Raw genomic sequence first — 18,373 nt, 5'->3', positions numbered from 1 at the left:
AATGACAGTGGCTTCTACCTTTTATCCGTGCTACCTTCTTGAAAGAAATCTTTGAATTCTTCCCTATATTCAATGCCATGCAAGTTTTAGAATCAGATTTCTGACTCTTTACAGATGCTCAAATAATGGTTCATCTCAAAATCTTGTAAATTATTAAAAGAACTTACCTTTTTTAGGGGTTGGCTTAGTAATGTTCAACTTGCCAGCTTTTTTAAACAAGCCTCGGATACCCCCACTTCCTTCTTCACACTCATTGTCTTTGATAGTGGCCTCCAGTGCCAGCCTCTCCTGTTCCAACTTCTCTAATTCATCTGATGATAAAGGAGGCAGAATCAGCTACTTAACTCACAGTAACAAAGTTTCTAGGAACAATCCTATAACCATCGTTAGTATTTCAAATGGCATATCAATAATAAAATGATTATTCATTCACACAACTATGATTTTTTCTGAAGGATTACTAAAAAGTAGTATATTCCAATAAATTGTATTCATAAAGTAATATCAACTGGCTCAGGAAAAATAGCCCCATATATTAAGCTATAATACATAAAGTCATTGGGTTTTTATTTGGAGGTATAAGAGAGACAATTTAATATCCTTCTGCCTGGCATGGTGGCACATACCTATAATCCCAGCAACACAAGAGGCTGAGGCAGAAAGATTGCAAGTTTGAGGCCAGCCTCCATAACTTAGTGAGGCCCTAAGCAACTTAGAAAGACCCTGTCCCAAAATAAAAAAATAAATGGGCTGGAGATGTGGCTGAGTGGCAAAGTGTCCCTGGGTTCAATAACCAGTGCAAAAGAAAAAAAAATCTGTCTATCTATATAGATATTAAGGTCCTCCTTATTTACCGCCTTCTAAAAACAAACAACCCAATCCACTCTGTATAAGATCTACTATACTGTAAGCCACTGATTTACTGACCTAAGCTACTGGGCCAGATGTTTTACAACTGAAAGTGACAGAATTGCAGAAGTCCACTGGGTATATGACAGGTATCTAACAATGCCATCTGAATTGAAACACAAAAACTGGAGACCAAGAGTTAACATAAGATAATCAAATCTCATAATAAACCTCTATGACCTTTGAATACAAATTGCAGTGAAAAACATCCAGCACCAATTGCTTCTGTTAAGTAAAATGCTTTGTGGAATAGGTGACCAAAGTCATAACAATAAAAGCGGAGGTTTCTCTGTGCCTGTCAAGAGTTCAGACGCTGGAGTCTGAAACAAGAGTCAAGCTGTGCAAAATTTCCTGCCCAAGGTTTCGGCCCACTCTCCAAGCTTTGATGTTGTGTCTGGCTGCCTTTTATCTTTATTGGATTCTGATTGAAATGAAAAATTCCTCACTGGTATGTAATACAGTCGAATCCCTCTTTGACCTCAACCTGCCCTGGACCAAGGTAAATGCGATTTTAAAAGCACTCATGTGACAGTGCTAAACAGAGGACGCTTCTTGCTTACACCGGGCAAGGTGGCACTCTTGTCAGATCTCCTCTTCTTATTGCCTGCTGAGAACAGAGACTTAGAAAATGAGCAATGATGCTCCAAGGGAAGGGGTAGAAAACCTAGATTCCGTGTTACAAAACACTGGTAGGGCTTCTGTAAATGTCAACCCTCAGAGCCTGGTGCCTTATCTATCTTGTGAAGCGAAGCTATACAAACTCTAGATTTATCAATTATGTACTAACTAAATCTGTCAGGGACAGTCACATCCCTAGACGATGCTGTTATTCAGCTACACAGAATTGTCTGGCCCCTTTCCAGGTCTTAGCAATTAATCTTTTGCCAGTGGCACGAGATTTAAGGTCAAATCGCCCATGTGATTTCCCCGAAGCTTCAAAGGTTCTCAAGACCAGCAGCTAGAGAAAACCTGGGAAATTAGGCTGATGGTATTAGAGCACAGACAAGAGTTGCTTACCCCTGATGTTGAAAGGTGAAGGCAAGCTGCACTGCAGAGGGGGTCGTGACCCATAATGGTTTTGCAGCTGGCTTTACGTGACATTAGTTAAGTCATTTACTTTTTCTATGCCTCAGATTTTCTATAGGTGAAATGGAAAATTGTAACCCTTTCTCACCCTATTAGTTTTGCAAAAAAAGAATAAACTACTGTTTTTGCATAGCACTTTGGTGCTTCTTAAAAACCAGAGCAATAGCTATATCCTATTGTATATTTATGCAACTTCTGGAAATGACCCTATTCGAGCAAAGCAAACGGAGTATTTTCAAAAGCCTGGGAGTTAAGAGCTACTATTCATTATACGCTTTGGGGGGTAACAGGGACTGTGTTGAATTTTATTCCTTCCCAAACAACTCAGAGAGAGTTACTATTATTATCCTCATTTTGTAGATGAAGCCACTGAGGCTCACAAAGGTAAAGTAACTCATCTGACATCACCTAGCACATTATAGTGTTCAAAGGCAAAGAGATTAGCTTGACTTCGAATCTATGCTTCCCACCATGACGACCTTCTTGTGGCTAACTACTAGTACTTCACAGTTGTTTGGTTAACTTCCCCCTCTTCATCATTAGATGAACTTAAAACACTTTCAGGAGCAGAGTATAATGCCAAGCTAATCACCCAAAATGAGAACCCTTCAAACATGTCATTTTAAAAGGAGGACTCTACAGATGTGGATATATATATAGGAAACTGCCCCAGAGCAGCAGCATCTGCAGTCAGACTTTGCTGTCACTGCTCTGACCGCACCCTAGCTGCTATCCAGCCTTCTAGGATATTGCAGGGGCCCAGCTCAGGGTGGTGGGGGTAACCTTTCTGCAATCCTCTGGAAGGTACTTATTTATGAGCTTCTTTAGGGGCAACTGTAAGGGCTACCCTGGGGAGGGAGTTCTCTTTTCTTTTTCTGGCTGGCTCTAGCATACCCTGTGATTAGCCACTAATTGCCATGCTCTTTGTCCTCTAGTTTGGACAAAGAAGGAAAAAAGATAAATCCTCTTTTGTAAAGGAGTCAGCTGGCTGAGCAAACTGGGAGCTGCTCCAATAGTTTGCTTGAAGGTATGTCCACAGCCCATCCAGAGCAAACGGAAAGATCCCAGGCCTGAGCAACAAAAGCAAATTTTGCTTCAATGCTTTAGATTCAACAGTTCTCTCAAAGGCTGTAGAGACAGGGGCTGACAGACAAAGTCTACTGTAGAATCTGAAATGACTTGCTTTGCCATCTTGGATTTTCAGATCTACACGGTGGTGTGATTCCCACTTGCACAGTGATTCTGCAAGTTCTTATTAGAGTTAATTCTTAATTATTCACTTTGTAGATGATCTAAGGCCTCCTTCTGTGCACTTCCCACTTTTTTCACATTTCAGCGCTAAATCGAAGTGATGTTTTGATTATCTGTTCTTCTGAATTATCTATCTGGTGTAATTTATACCTCTGTTTGTATGGGAAATCAAGAGTAGACTTTGTCAAAAATGTTTCTTTCAACAGGAATGCTGGCCAGTTGACTCACAAAATATACCCTTAATCATGTGGAGAGCAAGCCAAGGGGTAATGAATACACAGATTATAAATTGATTTCCACTAGGCTGACAAAGATTATTTATTCCATTACTACAACCCTCCCCCATCACTACTGCATTTTAATGTTCACAAATTATAGAGCATTTTCCACCTAGTGTCTCATTTGATACCTATGCTGGGGTACAGGCAGAGCTGGTGTTAGTCTCTCCGTTCTGCTAAAAAGGCAACATGAGCTCAGAGAGTTCAAGTGATTTGTTCAAGGCTGCACAGCTAGTTAACCAAGCCTTGTGCTTCCAATTTTAGTGTGTACCCCTCTTTACTTTCTTCTTCATTGGTAGGCCCTGACCAAACATCTGCTTGTCCTTCTCTCTTTTCAAGATTTTAAGAGAATATCTGAGGTAACAATGGTGGAAGCAAAACTTACATCTTAATGGTCTCTGGGTCCAGAGTCCATTGCTAACCAGTTTCTTAAATTCAATTCTCAGAGATAACAAAGAGTGACTCCTGAGCCCTGTCTTGATGCAAATGCCCAAACTGCTTTGAACAGTAGTTACTATATTTTTCAAGTGCTTCATAAATTGATTGTATGATAACCAGTTGGAGTGCCTATATTTTGAAAGTCAATTTCCTTGTCAAAATTGCCTCAAAATGCTCTATCAGTCTTTTGGTTTTTTAATTTTTTTTTTAAAAGATGTCTTTTAGAAATGGGCAGCGGCCTCAAATTACCATCTGCTTTAAATCTTAAGGACAGAGAGCAGTCAATTATCTGACAACAGAAGGTAGAGCAGAGAAACCCACTGGGGAATCATATCCTCTCCCACTTTACAGCATCCTTTCTCTTTATTAATTATTAAACCATGATTCTTTCCTTGGTCAATCAACTCAAAGCCATAAATGCCCATATGAATCAACGGGCTGAACCCCAGGTGAAGTCTAGTTGAATTGAAGGCAGGAAGCAATCCTGCAGTGGTCGCCTTCCAATCAAGTAATTATTTACTACACTGCCATCTGTCTTTATTTTGCTAAGCCACTTGATCAGACACAGCAGTATCACCATGCTCTGAGATGGTCATAAATCGTGCAGTACTTACACAGAATACTTGACCACAACATATTGCAAATCACGTTTCATCACTTCATTTCCTATCAGTACAATTTGGACTCTTTGTTGTAATTGGCAAACTTGCTAAATACCCCTGGGAAGTGAATAATATGAAATGCTGCATTTTTTGTGTGTTGTCAGGAAATGAATTCATTTATTAAGAGAAACTATCAGTCATCAATATCAGGGGAGATGCAGCTGTGTACAAGTTAGAATGTTATGTGCACTGATCTTATTTATATGAAAAGTTATCCTTTTCATATAATCCTGTGACACCGCATAGAAATAATTGTCATTAGTGGGTAAATTACCTATAAAGCTGATTTCTATTCACTGCTTTATTAACTACAGTATATGGGCGCTCTGCATTGCTAATATTTCCTTTAAATTATAATCTGTGATGACACTGTTGTGCCTGCATTGGAAAAGCTATGATGATAATCATTAACATAGTATAATGCAATACTTAAGATTTATCAGGCTCTTATTAAGCCCTACATTACAGCATAATATAATGAAACACAAGCTTATTTCTTCCAGTTCAAAATCTAAAATGAGATTTGGGTCATAAATTGCACAAACTTCAAAATAACACATGGAACTGCAGTGTGGAGTTAATTTCTATCATTATTCTGTTGTTTTTCCTCATGTTCTTCATTTATTTGTGTAACATTGCTTTTTCTTTTGTTTACCCTCAATAGTTGTTACTTATAATTATTTTATTAGCATCTGACTGTATTTTCCCTTTCTTGACTAAGAAGCAGAAATATTTCAAACATCAAAGTTGATTTAAATAGGATACTTCCCTTGGGAAATAAAAATGGGATGCAGTTCACTGCCAGGGTTCTTTAAGAAATGCCACAAAATTTGGTGGCTATGTTGCATTATGGAAATAAATTGACGGTATATTTTGGTGAACGGAGCAATGAGGGGTGGGAGTAATATTTGTCAGCTACATTGCATCTTTCACTTTGAAGAAATCAATATGATATTCAAAGCAAATGTGCAATCTAACTACAAATAGTTTGTTTTTCATTCTTATTTTTTAGGTGGAAAAGCATTATAGCACAAAAGCCAGAAAAAAATTAAAATAAAAACTAGGGAGGTGGTAACAGAGCAGGTTTCTGAATATTAGATTATGTTATCACCCTCCAAGTCAGTTCTGTCTTACCAGAGACAGGCAGCCCTCATGGTGGACGTTTGAAGGATACATGAAGACAGTCTTGCCCTATGCCCACATCTCAGATATCACCATGGCCTTTCATTACGGAAGTCATCACTATCTCTAGCTCTCTTTCTTAAAAGGTAGAATAGCAGCTTCAAACAGACAAAGGTCTGGTTTCCAGGTTTACGCACAAATCTGCAAATCTCATCATCAACGCTCACTTCCTTTGTTCCAATTTTAGATGAAGCATTTTTCTTTGTTCCTCAGACCAACTCTTCTCTTCATGCCTTTCTCTTGATTACCTCTTTCTCTTGAATCTGACTCCATGAGTTGTCCATTTCTCCCCTCTATCTTTAATCTCTGTCACTCTCTGGTGCCCATTTCTACCGTCTGGACACATGCTAGGTCTCCCGCTTTAAGGTCTATAGATCTCCCATAACAAACCACCTCAATCTCATTCCCCCCCTTACATCCTACCTTCTCAAAATGTTTGGCTGCAGTCGTAATTCTCTGTTTAGTTATCTTATAGTCTCTCCTCCACCCACTGTGAACCGGGTGCTGACAGTATTTCTCTAGAGAAGCTGCTCCCTCTGTCCTCTCCTCCCCTGCTTCTTCTTTGGGGCCCTTTTCATATGCCTTGGAGCTCTCAAATACACACACTCTGGGCTCTATTTTTCAGAGTTATGGTTTCAATATCCACCTTTTCTACAATGTCCCATTAGTTAATTTGCTAGAACTGCTATTAAAAAATAACAAATATTGGGTGATTTAAACAATCGAAATTAATTTTCTCGTAGTTTTGGAAGGTAGAATTCCAAGATCAAGGTGTCCACAGAGATGATTTCTCTCTGAGCACTTTGCCTGGCTTGAAGGTAAGGACATAGTGACCCTTACGTTTGTCTCCTGCACTCTTTTTATAAGGACCCTAGTAATACTGAATTAGGGCCTACTAACATGACCTTGTTTTACCTTAATAACATCTTTAAAAAACCCTATCTCTAAACAGAGTCTCATCCTGAAGTACTACGGTTAGAACTTCTACATGAATTTGGTGGTAGGGGGCTGGGCCTGGGACACAATTTAGTCAGTAACATTTGAAATCTGTATTTTAGGCTCAGTTTATTTCTTTGAGACTGGGACTATTAACTGCCCAGTGGACACTTGCAGCAGGTTTTCCCATAGGATACTGTCTGAAATTGCACCAGGTATCTCATTAACCCTGTGTTCCCCATCTTGTGTTCCCCATCTCTATCGGTAGTCCCACCACTCACTCACTCAGCCAAGGACTTTTTCTTCCCTCCTCCCTTTCCTGTTTCCTACACATCCAATCAATTCCTCATGTTGCTCTTCTTCACTCTGAAATATTTCTCAATTTTGTCCTTTTCTCTCCATCTCTATGGAGGCATCTGTAGTTCAAGCTGTTGCCTTGTCTGTTTTGGTCTGGATGTGAGTTCTCCTCCAAAAGTTCACGTGTGAAACAATGCAAGAAAGTTCAGAGAAGAAATGACTGGAGTACTAGAGCCTTAACCCAATCAGTGAATTAATCCCCCTGATGGGATTAACTGAGTGGTGACTGGAGGTAGATGTGGTGTGGCTGGAGGGGGTGGATCATTGGAGGCATGGCTTTGGACTATATATTTGTATTTGGAAAATGGAGATCTCTTCCTCTGCTCTCTGATCATCATGTGAGCTGTGTCCCTCCACCATTTCTTCTGCCAGGTTTTTCTGCCTCACATAGAGCCCTGAGGAATTGAATTGACCTTCTATGGACTGAGACCTCTGAAACTGTGAGCCCTCAAATAAACTTTTTCTCCTCTACAATTGTTCTGGTGGGTCTTTAGTCATAGCAGCAAAAGAGCTGACTAAAACATTCTCTCACTTTGATTATTGCAGAAATCATTTTTATACGTCTCTCTGTTTCTGTTCTAATCCTCTTTGAATCATGTGCCATATAACTGAAAGACTATGAACTCTAACCCATGTTGGACCATATTACTCCCTTCCTTAAATCTCTTTGAGGGTCCTCATTATCTACAGAATATGGCCCACATTTTTTAAGATGACGAATGAAGCTTTTAAAGTCTGGATCCTCTTTATGGGGGGCAGCCTCATATTTCATTATTGCCTACTTCATATACTTTTCACTTCAGTAACACAAATCTGTCTCTGGTTGCCCATGTATCCCATTCTGCCATACTCTCATGTCTAACCTTTACTGATGCTCTCCTATTTGCCAAGAATGCTGTTCCCAAACCCTCTCTTTGTTTTTCTCTCCCTCAACATTGCCTAATTATCTCTGACTCAACCTATAATTCTCAAATCAAACATCTTCCTTTCAGCCTTTCAGGGGTTAACTCCCACCCTCCTTAATGCTTTATTTGTACCTATTATCCATTACCCTTATTAGGATGTGAGTCTCCTGGGGGTACAGACCAAGTTATTAATCTACCCAGCATCTTCACCTACAGTATGCCTACCACATAATACATACCCCAAAATATCCCCATATCTTTGTGTCATATCATCAGTGGGCTCTATTTTAAAGTTCAGTTGAAGAGATGAATTCATGATCTGTCCTAATTTTTTAGTAATTCTTTGAATATGTTCTTTATTTCAAACACAAAGAGGGTATGTTTAAAATCTGAGACTAAACAAGTATACCAAATTCTCTACAGGGAAAAAATAGTCACTAATCTGAATTAGTGTTTCTGCCTCGGACTTAGATTAGTGATTCACAGCATGATACATTCAGACTCATTTCCATGTTAGCTACACACCAGTTCATAGACTCTTAAAAGGAAAATATATGTTTTTCTGAGGAAGGAATTAATCTTCATTTTCTAAAACATCTTGCAGAAATTAATTTGGCAGGCTATTTTACTGAAGGTGCTATTTTCCTTGATGCTGGCTTTGTGGTTTTGTGATTTAAAAAAATTGATGACTACCCTAAATTATCCTACATTTATGATTAACAGGGCAAAGGCCACTTGTGTTAAAAGTGGGAAAAACACTGGGGAAGTGTGCACACATGAATCAGCCCAGAATTGAAGCCTGGGATTTTGTCCATATTGTGTACTGTTCTTTCCCCACCACCTAGAACAATGTCAGGCGCATAGTAGGTGCTTACTAAATATTTGTTGATTGAATAAAGAAGGTAGATACATACCTTGCACCTGAAGAACCTGAGAGATGTCAAACCCTTGGCTGATTCTGACTATGACCACACCAATCTCAAAGTCAAACGCATCACTGAAAGAAGAAGCAAAGTTGTTAGTGTTTTAAATGGCTCCTCTAATATTCAAGCTTTGGAATATTATTAAACTTGCATCTTAGCTGGGTGGTAGTTCACGGTAACTGCAGGTAATCTCAGGGGCTTGGGAGGGTGTGGCAGGAGGATTGCAAGTTCAAAGCCAGTCTCAGCAACTCAGTGAGACCTTGTCTCAAAAAATAAACAAGGGCTGAGGGTGTGGCTCCGTGGTTAAGTGCCCTTGAACTCAATTCCTGGTACCAAACAAACAAACAAACATAAACAATCCCTTGCTTCTAGGATTTTGATATCATGAAACCATCAAAATTCACTTTAGAATTCAGCCAAAAGCTGATGCTTCTTCTCTTTGTTTATTCTCCTCTTCTACTTTTAAAAAATACATTCTGGGTACGGTAACCAATTAACTCTGCAGCCAACTCAAATAGTATTAGTAACTAGAATTTTGCATAAGAGTCTGTCCCATACTTTTAATATAAGTAAATCTTTTATAAAGTGAGCAAAACAATCACTGATATATTTAGAACAGAGTGTTTACTGGTTGCAAAGAACCTTTGAAATTCTTAGCCTCCCTCCCTTTCATGAGGGTCACATTTCTGGCACCAAGTTCATGGGTAAAAATCTCTCCAGTTCCTCCAAGGAACTTTTTTCCATTGACTCTGGACAAGTCATTTGAAGCAATACTTTTCACGGCAATCTGAGACAGTTGAAGATGGTTTTTGTGCCTTCTCTATATCCAACCCAGTGAGATTAGACCATCTGGAAGAGAACTGAAGGCTCCTTCCTTTATCTCTGCTCTTATAGCATATGTTTCCACTGGTTGAAAATATGGAAGAAGTCAATTAATCATTTGAGTCATCTAAAATTTTTTTCTGTGGGAGTTTCCTTGTTCAATCTTCTATTGAGCTGAAACCCAGAATCTTTTACCATTGGCAACCCTCTCTCAGAAACAATGCAGCTTGTGATTGTCTCACCATATGCAAACAGGTTTCCAATACACAAAGTCAACCTAAATGTTCAGACAATGTTACGAATAAGTTCAAGGCAATATACGTATCCACTCAAAATTTAAACTATAGATGATATTCATTTAACAAAACAGGTTAATTCTAACACAATTTGCCACAAAGTGAATTCCACACAAACAAATCTTGGTTCTAACCATGCTTGATTATTTAAAAAAAAAAAATAGACAATGTGCCTCACAAAATATCTTTGGATTCTGTGTTAGACAGAATAATGTCCCCTCCCCCAAGGATGTTTTAATTCCTGGAATCTTTAAATCTATTCCTTACGTGTCAAAAAGGACTTGGCAGATGTGATTAGATTAAGGACTTTGGAGAGATTATCCTCAATTACCTGGGTGAGCCAACAATGGTAACAAGGGTAGTTAAAAATGAAATTAGGAGGCAGAAGTGGAGGTTAGAATAATGAGATGCAACCGGGACTTAACAGTCATTGCTGAGTTTGCAGATTGAAGAAGGAGACCATGAACCACCCCTTCAGGTGGACAACCTTTAGAGCTGAGAAGCCAAGGAAAAGAATTTGTTCTAGAGCCTCCTGAAGGGAACAGAGCCCTGTCCACACTTTGATTTTGGTACACGAGGCCAAAAACTGTGTGGTATGAAGCTGATGAATTTGAGTTAATTTGTTAAGGTGACCTAAAAACTAAAAGAGATTCTAATTAAAATTAAGCCATACTTAAGAATGTTTATATAGACACTTAAAATCTTTTATTCAAAGAAAAATGATAAAAAAATACCACACCCATGTAACAGTAGCCTGGTTTTCACAATAACACTATACTATACTTTAATCAACCAAACAATCAGAAAAGGAAATGCAATACAGAAATGCATGATTGTCCTCCTTCTATGTTAACCCCATTTCTGTTAGTGAAGTCCTTTAACTTTACCAACACAGGCAGGTTTACACTAGTACAGATGTGAACTACCTTAATATTGAATTTTATTACCAAGAAGACTAAATACTAATTTGTTGTAAAAGCCAGAGGCCTCCTCGGTTCAGTGATATGGGTTTAGTGGGTCAACTGGGTTTTGGTCCCTTTGGTGTCTTAGAAGTTGGAAGACAATCTCAAATAATTTTGCATCAAATAATGAACTCCTTGAAGACACACATTTCTTCTTATTTGCTTTTTTGTTCTCTCTATCCCTTTTGTTCTCTCAGGTATATATGAAATTTCACTGAGGAATCTGGATAATCAAAGGGCAGATCCAATCCATTTGCAAAAATGTTCCACAGGTGACTGATTGTGATTATAAATATATCAAAATTCTGTTTGCTGGGCGGGGGGCTGTAACTCAGTGGTAGAGCGCTTGCCTAGGACATGTGAGGCACTGTGTTCGATCCTCAGCGCCACATAAGAATAAATAAATAAAATAAAGGTATTGTGTCTATCTATAACTACAAAAAAAATTTTAAAATTCTGCTTGCTGATTCTGGAGAAATTCTGATCCCAAACTCCTGGATTAGCCATTACCTACTGAATTTAAGAGTACCAGCAGGAGCCAGAAGGCAGCCTATGGATTACAGGCTGTATATGTTGGCATACAATGTATTTAATATATAGGTGCCTTACATTAGAAAGACTGTTGAGTGAATTTGTTTGGTCAGTAATGCATATAATTTCAGAAGATGAAAGCTAGTTTCCTATGATTCTTTTCAATAGAACTCAGAATGCTTTTGTTATAAATTTGCCTGAAATGATGACAAAATGCAGAGCTCTTTACATGCTGTTTTTGAAGGGGTGAGGATTTCTGCCTTGTGTGGAGTGGATGTCTAGGTGCAGCTGTACCTCTTAGGTATGAAGTCAGAGCCTGTCCTGATCCCAGACACGGGAAACCTTCCACTGTTATTGTTGACGCAAAAGATGGCTGTTAGGCATCTCTCACACTGCCCCTCTTGTCTGATTATGTATTATGCCTAGAGTAAAGGTTCAGTTTTCTAGAGTGCATCTCTCTGTATTTGTGGCCTTTGTTTCTCTTACTCAAAAGAAGAAACCAAGCCAGGTACTATGTGGATGTCCATGAACTTCTGGAGGTTACATAGCATTGAGATCATTGTGTTTGAACTTTAAGTTTGTATGATTCTGGTTTGGAAGCTCACCTTGGTTAATTACTAAACTGTGATTTTTTTCCCCACCAGATTACTTAATTTTTACAGTATCTTTCCTTATATAATGGGAACAAGAATAGTACTTATTTCAAAGGTTTCTTAGGAGAATTAAATGAGAAAGTCCAAGTTAAAGATGTCAGCCTGGAGCTTGCTTGTCTTTTCAGGTCTATCATTATTTTTCTCCCAAGACTCTTGAAATGTTTGGCTATTAGTTGTCACATACCATTTAAAACTCACATTCCTTACATAAAGCAATGCTGCTACCTGGTAGCAGAAGCACCTGGCAGATGTGATTTCTCTATCAACAGAGAGAGAGAGATCTGGGGCTCTGAGACAGTGAACACATTATACAAAGCGTAGAACATGATGTCTGAAATGAGTTCAACAGCCAAACCCAGATTCCAGGTGTTCTGAAGGAAAAATTTCTTCCTTTTCTCACTGTCCTTTGCTTTTAATCTTGTAAATAGACTTTAAGGTTGTAGCTCTAAACAGTTACCTTTTTCTTTGACACATGTTACCCTTCTCCCTCCAGCCTCCTGGGACATTCATTCTAAGTCTCTCCAGTTCTTATTGGTGGTGTTTTTGTTTTTGTTTTTAACTTTGGTAAATAATTGAAAGGACCGGGAGCAAGTGCTCTTTTCAGACAATTTAATCTGGCACAAACAGTGTTCTGTGCAGTACAGGTTATGTACTACCCTGGTTAGTGCATTATAAACAAGAACTCTTCCTGAAAGCCATCACTTACTGTATGATTCCCACGTAGTTCTCAATCTCTGCCAAGGGAGCTTTCCTCCAGTTTTTTTTATATCCAATCACCAGAGTGTTTGGCTTCATTCTTCCTAAGCCTGAGGCCTAAACAGAGGACATAAACACATGGGCAATCCTACTGCACCAGAAAACTACCACTACAAATGAAAAATAATGTCCAAAGAGCACTGAAGTAATGTTCTGAAGATTCTGAAGATTAGATTACATTTTAGTGCATGTCCTTCATGCCCGTACCCAAGCATAAAATAGAAAGATTAGTTCTAAATCATCTCAGCCATAAATGGATTTTAGATGACAGAAATGTAGCTTTTCTAAATTAGCAGTCATTTGCATTTCTTCTGACACACTCATTAAAATGGTTCAATAATTTAAAATCAAGTAAGGGCCAGTTTAACTGTTGGTATGCATGTTATAACTTAGTGGTTCAAAGCTCATTTCCACCTGTTATATCCATAATGTCATTAGCAATAAAATTCATGTTTGGGAAATTCTTATATACAAGGATCACTGAAACCTCTCATATTATTTATTGAAGAATGACTGAACTTTGTTTCCAAAATCTAACCCTCTTGCATGATGATATCATTAATAGTTACATTCCACATTAGATATTTCATTTCCCCCCATTAGACGACAGGATATGGCTCCCAGTTAATCAGATTTAATTTGGCAATATTATCAAGCGTCTATTAATTGCAGAGTGGTATGTTAGGTGCTGTGAGAGAATAGTGCAGTATCTTCATTGGCATTAAGGAACTTAGAATAAGGTGGAGGAGACAAGATATGCACAAATAATTGTAATATAAGTTATAAATGTAGAAGGGACTCCATAAGGAAGCCAGAGGAAGAAAACTTGAATTCTAGCCAACGATTCACAGGCAGATTCATGGGAGAAGTGGCATTTGCTTTGAGTCTTGGAGTCTGATTAGATGTTGACCAGTGAAGATAAGGACAGCAGTGAGAGTAAAGAAGGCCATTCTGGCACGTGGGAAGAGTTAAAGAAATGACTAGAGTTGGACATTTTTAAAGAGATAGGAAAAAGATAGGTACTAAGGGAGGGTCCCTGAATTAAGCTTTGCCTCTAATGCATTTGGTATACTGCTCTTAGAAATACACAGATAGCCCAAGAGTTCCTTGGAGCCATTTTTTTGTTTTTTTTTTTTTTGCCCTTGAAACATATACAGCAGTATGGATATTGTCTTTTCCCTAGCTACAGTCTAGGGATATGGTCATCTGCACTGTAACTTCTTAGATACAAAGAAAACTTTATTCAAAATGTTGTAATTGGCAGTGTTTGACTTCAGTGCCACTCAGTCTTGCCCTTTTGCCATGACCCCTCTGTACTCCACCTTGATTTAAAGAAATTCATGTGAATTTATGCATGCTCAGATTTTTTATCATTCATTCTGGACTAATCTAAGAATTCTTTTCCATGCCTATGTCTTTTGTCTCCCTGCTCTGATTCTCTACCTGCTTGTAGTCCCATTCCTGGTTGAAAGTTTTTATCATTTTACAAATATTCTATGGTTACTCTATATTGAATGCATAACCTTCTCAATATATTTAGCCAAGAGCTACTGCAAAGTAATTCATTACTGAAAGAAAAATCAGCATTTTGCAACAACACCTATTTCCATGCTTTAGCAAATTAATAACAGACGAAAAGAAGCTTATTGTGGATAACAGGCCTTTTAGAAATGACTTCTCTGCATGTACTGCTACTTTACAATTGCTCTTTGGGTGCATTGCAGTCAGAAATGCATCAAATGCCCTTAATCTCCAAAATATTATTGCTTAACAAGTATTTTCTTTTTCCTTGCCCACATAAGCATCAGAGTAACCTGGATGCATTCTTGAATTCTGACACTCCTAACTATGGCAACTCTGAAAGTCAAACACTCCATTTGGTATCCATACTGTGGGGTTTTTCAATTGTATTACAGTCAAAACGTTTAGAAAGCCAAGCCCTACACTTCTGAGAGTCTCTTGGATTGTTTTTAGGATTTTTTTTTTTTTTTTTGCACTCTACACTGCAGAGATGGGAACTATGGAAAGATTTTATGTACTTACTATGGAAGAGGTAAAGAAAGAGATGGAAAAGGGAAGAGCAAGGGGGAAAATGTGGATAACTGTGGGCTTTTATGTTGCGCTATAGAGATTATTACATTTTATTCAACATTCTGGAAATAATTCAGGTGGATAGGGAGATTTTCCACCCTGATCACCATGCATTTATTTAGTTGAGTCTAGCAGCTGCCCTCACACCATTTGCAAAAAAGAAAAAGAAAAGAATGCCTGACTTGAGCACTGCAATATGCAGTATGAAAAGCAAAAATAGTTTGAAGTTTTAATAGGATCCTGAATGTCGTCAACCACCAGAACAAATTTACATTTCAATAAGTATGGGGATAGAATGTGTGCCTGTGGCCAAAGGCAACCTCGGTTTCTGTTTCCAGTGTATCTTTCCTAGCTCACTGTAATAGAACCTCTCTGCTTTTGTTCTAGCTTTGCCTATCCCCAGGAACTCGGAATGAATTCCTTACCCATCTGCATTAATCTCTGATGCTGGGCTGCCTGACTGCAGCCATTTGCTTCAGGAGCTTCATTAACATGGAATGCTAATTATCTTTTGTCTCTATGCTCATTCCCTCAGTGCTAGCCTTACCTGAAGGAGACTTCGGACACCATCTCTGAAGCAGTCTGCTGCCACTGCGGCATAGAAAGCCTTGATTTTGTTCTTTATAAGCCAGGCCTGTTTTTTAGCCATGCCACTGTTCATCTCCTTAACACACAGCTTGCGCGGTCCCTGTACGACACAATGAAATATTGGTTAGAAGTCTGCTATTGTACATCACACTGCTGTTGTTTTTCTAAAGGACAAAAATAGCTAGCAATGCCCTGTTGAGTTAAGAAATGCGGAAGAGGGAAAAACACCTCCTTAAACAGAGTTCACACGGATTCAACCTTTTGGAGAGGACCTGTGTTGCTCACATTCACTTTCCACCCAAAATGCCTAAGCTTATTAACACCTGCTTAATTAACTGCATCATACTGAAAGAAAGAGAAAGCAGAGGGCATCATGACACTTAAGCAAATACTCCAAATGTGATTGAAGAGGCTCAGGATAAATGCATAATTCAACCTTTGACTCCATAGTGGGAGCCACTTTTAGTAACACCAAAGAAATCTCAGCTAGAGCCTCGTTTTAAGAAATGGACAGAGCTCTTGGGAATCGGACCATGGTGAGCTGCAAATCCTGTCACGAGCTGCACGTCTTGATAACTCTGTTAGGCTGAGGCGTTGCTTTTTGTGTGTGTGGCAAGAATACCCTTGTACCACTTTTCCCTGTATAATGTTGACAGGCTTCTACTCAAATGTATTCACATTTCCTTCTCACTCAGTGAATGTGGTGGGAACAAAAGTTCACATATCTAGGTCATAAGAAAAGTAGAAAAGGTGAAGAGACAAGGAGGCTTATTGTAATGGTAGTGAAGGCATTTCATAATTTCAAGATTTTTAACTAAATTTTTATTCTTGTTTCTCCTTCCTTAAAGGTCCAAGCTAGCTTTTTTTCTTCTTATGTTTCATTTCAATTCAAATGGCATTTCCGATTAATCTACCATGTGCTCCATAGACAAATCGAGTATTTTCATGAAAATTCTTTCAATTCATACAGAGATCTGTGTTTTGTTCAGATGTCTTAGATTGCATATGAGTCTCTTGGGATCTTGATGAAGCGCAGTGTTAGGTCTGAAAAGGGCTCAAGATCTTGCATTTCTAACAAGGTTCCAGGTCAAATGACTGCTGCCGGTCCTTAGGCCACACTTGGAGTGAGAGTCTTCGAAGGACTTTGATGGGAGAGAAAAGGCATGAGGATAATATATGAAAAAGAGTTCAGGCTCTGGGGACAGACAGAACTGGTCTAAAATCTAAGCTTGGCCATGTTGGAGGTAATTGATTATTTCTGAGCTTCGAAATTTTATTCTAGACATGGGGATAAACTCCCTTTCTTTCATGGTTTAAGTAGTAATAATAAGATACCTACTCTCTCTGGGAGGTGATAGATGCTTGTCCAAACTGATATGTATGATCTTAAATGAATGTTCACAATCTCATTGGAGCCCCAGACTTAGTGGTAATTTATCACTGTGTTTGTTCAATATTGGAGCTAAAAGGACACTGAATTTGGGTTCAGAATGGGCTCCAACATTGACTGGCTGAAACCTTGGTTGTGTCATTTGTCCCCTCTTGAACTATGTTCTTTTATTTATGAAAATAAGGCAACTGCCTAAGTCCTCGCTCCCCCATGTGCCAGGCCACCTACATGTTGCTACTGAGCTTTTGAAATGTGCCCAGTCCACACTGAGACATATTCAAAGTTTAAAATACATACTGGATTTTGAAGCCTTAGTACAAAAAAAAAAAAAAAGGATGTAAAATATCTCAGAATTTCTATGTTGGTTGCATATAGAAATAATATTTTGGATGCACTGGGTTAAATAAATTATTTTTAAAAAAATTTAACCATTTCTTTTTACCTTTTTGATTGGCTACTAGAAAAATTTAAATAACACAATGTGTCACATGTTATGTTTCTTTCTTTTTTTGGTGGGGGAGCAGGAACCAGAGATTGAACCCAGGGGTACTTTACCACTGAGCTATATCCCCAGTTTTTTAAAATTTTTTATTTGATGTTGATAAATTGCTGAGGATCTTGCTAAGTTACCCAGGCTGGCTTCAAACTTCCAATCCTCCTGCTTTAGCCTCCTGTGTTGCTAGAATTACAGGCACGTACCACTGCGCCCAACTAATTTTCTGTTTCAATTGGATTAAGTTCTTTATGTGCTTAATTATTTTCCAGAATATTTTCTAGAACCTACCAATTTTCCAATTATTGATTTGTATTAAAGTTAAAAAACAAAAACCTTCACGGAAGATAAAAAATGCAGAGGCATAAGAAGGATAGTTACTGAACCAGAAGGCCAAGACTAAAGAAAGGTATGTCATTATGGATCAAATTTGGCTCAGGTCTCCAGACTGTTGATGCATTTTGAACCACCAGTCCTTTCTTAGGCAGTCTAGACTCCACCTACTACAAATGAAAGAAAGCATATTTTACTGAGGGAAGTTCAACAGTAACAACAACCATTGGAGTGAAGAATCACCAATAGCTAAGAAAGATGTTGGGCCACCAGGATATTGAGTAGGACCTCGATGTCTCTGAACCCCTGGGGAAAATGGCATTTATTTAAATAAATACAGTCTAATGTATGTCTGTTAGTATTATAAAAATCTAGATTAAACATTAATTGTGACAAGAAGATTTATTTTAATGACTAAGTTTCCCCTACTGAGAAGTCATAAAAATATTTCATGCAGAATCTCTTTTTGCTAAAAGCAATTATAATATCTTCCTAGCACACTTACTAATGTGTAGCGAGGCTGCAGTGCCA

At 38.4% G+C, this 18,373-nt stretch overlaps 1 protein-coding gene across 3 annotated transcripts in view; it reads right to left on the bottom strand.

Annotated features, from left to right (window-relative positions):
• The window catches only part of Slc12a1 (solute carrier family 12 member 1), an 82,531-nt gene that overhangs the window by 15,407 nt on the left and 48,751 nt on the right, over nt 1-18,373 (bottom strand). For all 3 annotated transcript variants that reach the window (XM_077799616.1, XM_026391180.2, XM_026391181.2), the window contains exons 17-20: nt 15,586-15,726; nt 12,898-13,004; nt 8,919-9,001; nt 168-311 (exon numbers count right to left, since the gene is read on the bottom strand). In XM_077799616.1, the coding sequence (XP_077655742.1) occupies nt 168-311; nt 8,919-9,001; nt 12,898-13,004; nt 15,586-15,726 (475 nt within the window). The remainder of the gene's footprint in view (nt 1-167; nt 312-8,918; nt 9,002-12,897; nt 13,005-15,585; nt 15,727-18,373) is intronic.

This window comes from Urocitellus parryii, chromosome 6 (assembly GCF_045843805.1).
Source record: "Urocitellus parryii isolate mUroPar1 chromosome 6, mUroPar1.hap1, whole genome shotgun sequence".
NCBI lineage: Eukaryota > Metazoa > Chordata > Mammalia > Rodentia > Sciuridae > Urocitellus > Urocitellus parryii.
Note: the sequence above shows the minus strand (reverse complement) of the source record. Positions and strands in the feature narration are given on the sequence as shown.